At 41.8% G+C, this 8,395-nt stretch overlaps 1 protein-coding gene across 7 annotated transcripts; it reads right to left on the bottom strand.

Moving 5' to 3' along the window:
* Positions 1-369: 369 nt before the first annotated feature.
* On the bottom strand, positions 370-5,437 carry LOC147427636 (uncharacterized). Of its 7 annotated transcripts, XM_086497722.1 has the most exons (9): positions 5,068-5,437; positions 3,235-3,355; positions 2,423-2,454; positions 2,269-2,352; positions 2,007-2,072; positions 1,724-1,824; positions 1,310-1,618; positions 1,010-1,079; positions 370-941 (listed from the first exon to the last, which is right to left on the bottom strand). In XM_086497722.1, exons 1-8 carry the CDS (start codon positions 5,420-5,422, stop codon positions 1,062-1,064), a joined length of 1,086 nt encoding a protein of 361 aa, XP_086353848.1. In that variant the 5' UTR covers positions 5,423-5,437; the 3' UTR covers positions 370-941; positions 1,010-1,061. The 7 variants fall into 7 exon arrangements, with proteins under 7 accessions (XP_086353848.1, XP_086353845.1, XP_086353847.1 ...); XM_086497719.1 differs by lacking the exons at positions 2,269-2,352; positions 2,423-2,454; positions 3,235-3,355 and having other exon boundaries at positions 1,010-1,145; positions 1,724-1,902; positions 5,068-5,432; XM_086497721.1 differs by lacking the exons at positions 2,269-2,352; positions 2,423-2,454; positions 3,235-3,355 and having other exon boundaries at positions 1,014-1,145; positions 1,724-1,902; positions 5,068-5,432.
* Between the last annotated feature and the right edge of the window lie 2,958 nt (positions 5,438-8,395).

Below are 8,395 nucleotides of genomic sequence, written 5' to 3'. Positions count from 1 at the left end.
AGAGAGAGAGAGAGAGAGAGAGAGAGAGAGAGAGCGTACTGTGCGCGCGCGCAAGGAGGATGGGCAGAACAGGGGAGAAGGGGGGACGAAAGAGAGATCAATTCAGCTAATAAAAAACGAGTTTCTTATCCGACTGTAGCCAGGTAAAAGGATAGCGAGAGGAAGATGCGGACAACCGGAAATGCTGAAGCTCTACGTGCAATACTGAAACTGACAAACACAAGCAAGGGCGTCTTCACGGGCAATATTTAGAGAGAGAGAGAGAGAGAGAGAGAGAGAGAGAGAGAGAGAGAATGTTGGGGATAACGAGACCCTTTATACAACCATATTTTACAGAGAGAGAGAGAGAGAGAGAGAGAGAGAGAGAGAGAAATGCGAGAACAAAACCCTTAAAACCTTATAACGTAGTTACAACTGTTTTTACAAAGGTTTTTTATTACAAGGATTTTTTTACAAGGCTGCTTTGATGCATTGAAGACTACTTTACGCAAACCAGGAAAACCAGCTCATGACTCTTCAAGAGCTTTACCAGTGTTATTTATATACAATGGCAGACTCCTACTATGCTTCCAAGACCTTTACCCCAAGTAAAAAGCGATCAGATTTCCTGCAAGATTGGTTTTGAATGTGCCAGTGCGTGTTGTCGATGCCAAGATCTCTCTTGCAACTAGTGGATTTTTAGAAAACAAGCTTTGAAAAGTCTTGCCCAAAGCCAAGACCTCGTCAACAATAAGACTAACTAGTTGTGCAGAAATGACAGGGCCTTCGCTTGGCTTGATCTTCACTTGAAGCCTAGGAATCTCGTAGCTTGTAGTCGTCTTTTGGCAAGTGATACAAAATAAACCCTCTGTGGTTTTATGAACCTTATTCAATTTGCAAATGGCACACAATGTCTCCAAGAGAACACCATTTATGTTAGAGAAACGCAAGACGCCGAATACCTGCAGGTCAAAAGTGAGAATTAAGAAACATAAAGAAAGCCAACGACATAGTTTCTAAGCAACATTACCTACTTCCCATAACCGAGACTCTCAACCTCTGTCTTGTAAGTTTGCAAGAGATCAGATTGCAGACGCTTGCTGTGCACAGACACCAAGATTGTAAGATCCAAGATAGACAGTGTATTCTCACGGCCTAAGAAAGCCCTGACATTCCTTGCAACAAAAGTTCTCCATTGTCAACATCCCTTTTGATAGACTTATACTCTTCTTTGCGATCATTGACAAAAGTCAGTTGGAAAAAAAAGCACACGTGACAAATAAAAATTTTGCCTTTAAAACTACAAAAGATCTTAGCATGCGAGACTTACAGTTGCCCGATCTTTAGGAGCAGAACCGTCAACCACCAATAGGTCTCCACGTGTGGAATTGGCGTAGATTTCAAAATTCTCACTCTTAATAACAACAAAAGCAAACATACTCAAGTAACTTTTCGCAAAACCTAGACCCGCACTTGCAGCCTCATCCAAGAAAAATCTTATCTTCGTTTTTGGATAAAAGCTCAAGCGAATTGGAAATGAACCAATGCAAGTGACGATCGAGGTAGCATCCAAGTAAAGAGAGAAAGGCGATGTTCCACCGTCTGCCTTGTTCTTTGTTTTGATTGCAGAACCCTCTATCTGCACAAAGCTACCAACGCTTAGAAAGAAAGCAAATTGACTTATCAAAGGTGAACCGACGACGACAGTGACTATGTTGAAGTTGTGCGAATCCACAAGATCAACCTTGAAAAACTTCACAATTTTGGGATCGGAAAGCTTGTATGTACCATAATTGTTCAGCACACAACCCTCGATTGCAAATCTAGGAGTGATGTCAGAGAGGTCTGTTACATGTAAAAAAGGCACATCATGTTCTTCAATACGAGGTTCTTGCTGCGGAAAAGAGTTGACTCTAACTTCGTCTTCAGTATCAGTCAAAGCATCAACAAAACAATATACAAGAACATGAAAATCTACACATCGAAAGGTAGAGGCAGATAATCAATGTTTTTGGTTCAATATATACCATATCTCTCGATCTTAACAATAGCCATCTTTGCTTTTTGCGCTTTCGAGCATCCAACTTGTGCGCCTAATGAGAAAGATGGGACATTTCAAAATACAAAAGATAAACTATTCTTGCATGGGATTTCTTCAAAATAAGGTAGAATCAAACGTATTGCAAGCTTGCCCTTTGCCTTTCGAGGGAGATGGTTGGATAGCAAAGTTTGGTTCACTGTACACACTACGCTTTCAAGAAATTGTCAGAGTGCTTGCAGATGACTCACTCACATCAATCCGTACACATTCACGTTTGGAAATTCCACTTTTTGGATGCAGAGTATACGCAAGACTCGCATTTTTTCTTGGCTCTACGAAATGAATATGTCTAAGCAAAAACACCAAAAGCACGAGGAACACCGTAACACCCATACTCCATACCGTCAATCTCCATGCTTTGTACACCACCACGACTATATGCCATATTTCATCACACTTGTTTGCTTTCTCTACATGACACAAACAAATATAAAGACTAAGAACGCTTTGCAACTATGATTCTTTCATCTATCATCCAAACAAAATTTACAAGGAAAAGGGGATCAAAAAACGACGAGGGATTCAATGGCGTTTTGAAGCAATAAGAAACTTTATTGCATCACCGATGTAACAGAGTAACGCCACACAAGACAAACAACAGTGGGGAGAGCAAGGAAAGCAAATGTCGTTTCTTTTTTAGCAGTGAGCTATATCGAACCACCAACCCACTATAAAGTATGAGACTACAAAGCAAACAAATGATGCACAATTTACATTTTTTTAAGCTCGAACGGAGTTAACTGTGATAGAGAAAGGGGGGGAGAGAGAGAGAGAGAGAGAGAGAGAGAGAGAGAGACCAGCGTAAGATGCAAGGTTGCAATGCTAAGGGCACCGAGACAGAGGAGAGAATATTGAGAGAGAGAGAGAGAGAGAGAGAGAGAGAGAGAGACCAACGTAAGATGCAAGGTTGCAATGCTAAGGGCACCGAGACAGAGGAGAGAATATTGAGAGAGAGAGAGAGAGAGAGAGGAACAAAAAGGCTGGGGATGTGTGATCGACATTGAGAATGCCTCAAGAGGCTCGCGACACACGACGAGCCAACATTTTAAATAATACGATTTTTTTAAAAAAGATAGAGAAAAAGAAAAGAAGAGAGATAAGTAGAAAGAAAATGGGGGAAGGGAGTGCTCGACGTGAGCTAAGCATGTTCACACAGTGTACATAATGAAACCTCAGTCTGAGTCCCTCGAATGACAAAGACAAAGTATTGCAGACTCAGAAGAACACGCACAAGTGAAGGGACATAGACCAACCAAACACACAACAAACATTGTCCTGCAAAAGAAAAGAGATAATCATAAGGCCTTCAATCCACAATTGTTGCATATCTCAACCGATCCATCTTTAGATCCCTTTCTCACTAAACTATCAATGGCGACAAGCAACACATGCAAGTGATAACGTGGGACACAATAAAACCTAACGACACAACCATCAACAACAAAAAACCACTCCAAACACGACAACAAACGAAACAAGCATTCCCAAAAGTCGAGTTGGACCATGTGCCGATGCACACGAGAATTCATTTACGGAAGTAATGGACACAAGAAGCAGTAGCCTGCAAAAGCAAGAAACTCATCACAGCAAAACCGAAGCCAAGATGTCCGCAATGTTCTTGTCAAAATCTACAACAAAAAGGCACGTTCGTGCCGTCTATAAATCTTCAAGCATGCTTTTAAAAAAATTCCAGAACGCAACCAACAACATGGAACCACAATGAGCCTTTCATAATAGAATGTCTATGCACATAAATATACAAGCATTGTATGCATCTTTCTGTGCAAAATATTTTCATGCATCAAGGACAAGAGAGTCGAAAGACTTTAAAGAAATTGTGTAACAAATAGACAGAATAGCAGATTATTTTTCTAGAAACTGGAATGAAGCAATACACATCCAATTGGAAACAACATCTTCAAAACTTAACACATGCAATCTTATTCACCGCCTTTAAAGGGCACAACCAAAATCAGCATCTTTGGGTGACCTGTATGGGGGGGTGTGCTACACTTCAAAGCTAATCTCAACAGCAAACAAACAAAAAAACTTGCTTCAAGCTTTTAAAAAAGTAACTGTTTGCAAATTTGCTTGCCTTCAAATATACTTTTCAGCCATAATGTAGACATAGACAAGTTGCATGCATTTTAGCACTCAGATTACCAACAGATACACCAAGATTAAACATCCCAAAAAATGGGCATGAAATTCAATCACAATTGTGCGGCTCTTTTACACGACTTGGAATATGTTTGGCCATCTACACACACAGGCGACTCAAAGGACTCAAATCGCTTGACAACAATGACAGTGCAGGCTAAAAGTTTTCATGAAGCAAACTCACTACAGGCGTTTATCCATGCAGAACAGTAGAGATGTACTCTACTTACCACACACATCTTTGCAAAACTTGATTTGGCAATTTATGAACTCTACATACGCACATGCTTTTCATTAGACAAAGGCGAACAAATGAACAAGAGCTCAGTACCTCTTCTCCTTCACCTCCTTGTAAGGCTGCCACTATGGCAGGCCAACAAGCTCTAAATTTTCAATGTACATGCACAGGTAAAAAAGAACATGCAGTAGACAACACAACAGTCCATACACTAGCTTTTCAAGCTGTCATTGCTTGTCTGCAGCATCGTGACTTACTATATGCGTACAATGAAATGCAGGAATTGTAAACCCTTTTCAGTGGGTGTTGTTGTTTTTGGAAATGGATTTGAAGAAAGCTTTTGATGAGACCGTTAGAGAGTTGTGTGTCCTTTGATGCTGATTACCAAAAGTTGCAATAATCTATATAAGTGAGTGAGCTTAGGGCAAGTGTTTCTAAACCCAAGAGAGATGGAGTACTAGACAGTAAACGCAGGAGAATTAAGGGGCAAACGATACAAGACCTGCCACACCCTTCCTTGAAACACTGTAAATAACACAAGACAACATAGTCTACATACCCAACACATGCTGAAGAAGAAGAACAATACCTGATATACAACTCTCAAAGACGCCCAACAGTCCCAACCTCAAGACCCGCCTATTTAATCCCATCTCAGACCACAACCGAAAATGAGAACTCCACAAGAAGCCATCCCGCAATAATGAGCCAGATCCGAAGGCAATCAAAGACCATGGGCAGAACATGGCGCACCTGGCAGAGGTTGGCGAAGGTGAGCATGCAAGCCGTCCCGAATCTGAAACTGCAGACGCGTGGAGCAGAGAAGCGAGGGCATAGGAGCTACCATCGCGCGACTCACGCGCATCAGAAAGAAAGCTTCGCCACAGATTCCAAAAAGGGGGAGGTAAGGTGTCTCCTTGTGGACCAATGAGGGGGGGACACATAGATGCCCCGACTTTGAGCCAAATGCTAAGGCTGCCAGTATGGCATGCCAATAACGTTGGGACCTACCCCCTAACTAGTACCGCGTCGACGCAAGAGGGTTAAGGGCAGAAAACATGCGTCTCGACATTAACATTTTGTATTAAACAAATAAGCAAAATCATTGAAGGCCTGGGAAAATGTAAACTTCATGCAATTCATGGCTCTGTATTAGGAAACATGCACACAACACAGAGTCATCGTTCAAATTTAGAATAGAGGTGTATTACTTTTAAAATTATTGCCTTAACTTAACTCACAAAGATTTACCAATCTCGCTATTGAGTTTTAAATAGACTACGGTGTGAAAATGAACCCATGGTTTAGTAATTTCATTGTTGTTTTATAATTGATAAACGCTATTGGCACACATAACTTGCATCATTCGGTACGTTTTGTTTTCCTTAGATAGCAGTATGTTCTGTAGGCACAAAGAGTTAATAGATTTTTAGCTATACCAGGAGACTACATTACCATTGCTTGTGAGTTTTGTTCGAGTGTGCAATCACTAATATGGATGCATCTACACAAGTGTATGGCTAGAGTTCGGTCTATAGATGTTGGTGGATACAAGAGGGAATGGTAGGCTCGATCTGTGGATTGCCAAATTTGGTTTTTTTTTACTTGCCTTTTGGAGGATTCTTGCATTCTACACCCTTACAACCTCCATGTTGCACTAAGGAGCATGTGAGAGCTGCCATCCATTTGACACACAATACATTGGAAGATTCTAGAGAGCTTGTTGTTTCAGGATCTACTGCAGGTATAAATGTCTTCTATACTAAGCCAGCTAAAATTGTTGTTGCTTTGTTTACTTTGTTTATAATCTGCTTTCTTTATGGTAAGTGATACTCTTTAGCGGATTGAGGAGATGAGTAGAGCATCTAGCATGGTTGTTCATCATCAAGGAGTTATTGTTATTCATCATTCACCTTATGAATTTGTCCAGGATGTTGGTGGTGATCATCATAAGGTTGATTTTGTTTTTAGTACCTTGTGTATGGAATGAATAAAATATTCCATTTCAAGTGTTTTCATGTTTCTTTGTAATGTGATAGTTCAATGCTTTTCTTCATTCATAGGTATGGTGCACGAGGTCCACTTTACCTTGATGAGAGCATGCCATTTTTTAATGCTATGGGAATGACTCCTACAGATACCATCATGCGACATTACTTACCAGAGTTCGCTTACACAGCTATGGATTTTGGCCTTGCATGGAGAGGATACATGCAATGTAGCCCTTCTTTCATTGCTAGTCTTGTGGAGCCTTTGTGTAGGCCAAAGGGTCTTTGTTTGGAGTTTGGTTGTGGGATTTCTCCTGTTCTCAGAGCATGTCTCTCTTCAAGATGTGCTCGTGCAACATTGGATAGCGACGGCACTTTGATTTTGACATTGGTGTTGCCTCCTCTTCATCCCCAATTTAGAGGGGTCGATAGGCAGGAGGCATTGAGTTATGTAGATATGGTGGATGAGGAGAACATACCTCCCACTAGGAACCCATTTGATCATTTGTGAGCATTCCATTTCTTTTGGTCATGGACATGTCATATTTTGAGTACCTTTCCTTACTTAGATTTTACTTTTGCAAGCTACGTATGTTGATTGCAATATTTGATAGCAATTAGCCAACTATTGATGTGGTTTGAAATTATTTTGGAAAAAAAAATCACTATTTGAGGCCCGCTTATTTACTTTGATGTGTTGATTTTTGCTTCATTGAAGTGCCTTGCAAGTGTCCATTGAGGTCGAGGCTAAAAGGATGGAACGAGATCCATGGTACAATGTTCAAACCGTCGACTTAAAAATGACAACAAATAATTCCTTCTCCTATGCGCGCTCTCTCTCTCTCTCTCTCTATCTCTGTGTTTGTGTGTTTGTGTGTGTGTGTGTGTGTTTTCCTTGGATATCGCTCGATTTTTGTGTTCGCTCGATAAATCTTGCTTGGTGCTTGGTAAGACTCCAATACATAGGCCCTAGGCTATGCATAAATCTACTCACAGTGTGAGACAACATATTGAACATCTGACCTCATAATGAATACATAAATAAGGAAACCAACAACCTGTTGTTGATATAGTTTTCCCTCAAAGTAATATCTAGCATCATGAAGACTAAGCTTAAAAATTGTCTTCATAGAAGTAGAAATAGGCTTGCAATCGTTAAGGCTAAATCTATGCAACAATGTCTCATGTATGCTTCGTGTGACACAAGGCAATACCTCCACCAACCTGCTTAAATTGTATACATGCAAAAGTTGTCAGGACACCGGCAAGGCCGGACTAGATAAGGCAAGGCCGGGCTAGGCGGTGTGGAACGGGGAGTCCAACTAGGGCAAAAGGCCAAGGGCATGCCTATATAAAGGGTGGTTGGATGGTGGACTCTCAGGCTCTAGTCACCCCTGTCTTACATTGGTATCACAGCAAGGTCTAATTTTGGACAAGAGGGCGTGGAGCTTTTGCATGCTCCTCTCTTTGTGGGCGTGAAGAGCAGCTTGCTAAGGGAGACGATGAGGTCGACTATGTGAGAAGTGCCACTTGTACCGGGAGGGAGGCAACCTTGACCTCCAACAAACGCTATGTGGCTTAGCTCGGCGGATGCGCGCTGCCTTGGGGGGGATTTTACGTCACTGGAGCGACGCCCAAAACGCAACGCGCGGGGAGTTCTCTCTCTCCCTTGCCCTCGCGGCATTGCCGTGGTCGCCATAGCCAAGTGCAGACGTTTTATTTCACATACAAGGCGCCCAAAGGCTTTGGCCTTGGGCAATTCATAAAAAAAAACCTCAAGCTAGGGGGCGTGCCCACTCGGGCACACACCCCATACCCAAGCTAGGGTGTTCGAAGGTTGTTGGCAAGGCCGAGAGCTGACACAAGCATAGGCAAGGGGCCACCGAACTCTAGGCAAACTGTCCGAATTACAGAAATTGCAGAAGTTGA

This window comes from Adiantum capillus-veneris, chromosome 23 (genome assembly GCF_014529385.1).
Source record: "Adiantum capillus-veneris isolate H3 chromosome 23, ASM1452938v2, whole genome shotgun sequence".
In the NCBI taxonomy this organism is placed as follows: domain Eukaryota; kingdom Viridiplantae; phylum Streptophyta; class Polypodiopsida; order Polypodiales; family Pteridaceae; genus Adiantum; species Adiantum capillus-veneris.
The sequence above is the reverse complement of the archived record's forward strand: the minus strand, read 5'-3'. Positions and strand labels throughout refer to the sequence as shown.

Excerpts from the sequence above, each read along its gene's own strand:
- LOC147427636 (XM_086497722.1), bottom strand. The coding sequence starts at position 5,422 with ATGTGTCCCCCCCTCATTGGTCCACAAGGAGACACCTTACCTCCCCCT. Across the intron at positions 2,455-3,234 it reads GAGGTTTCATTATGTACACT|TCGTGGTGGTGTACAAAGCA; the intron begins GTGTGAACATGC and ends TATGGCATATAG. Across the intron at positions 2,073-2,268 it reads ATGTGTACGGATTGATGTGA|GCGCACAAGTTGGATGCTCG; the intron begins GTGAGTCATCTG and ends CTTTCTCATTAG.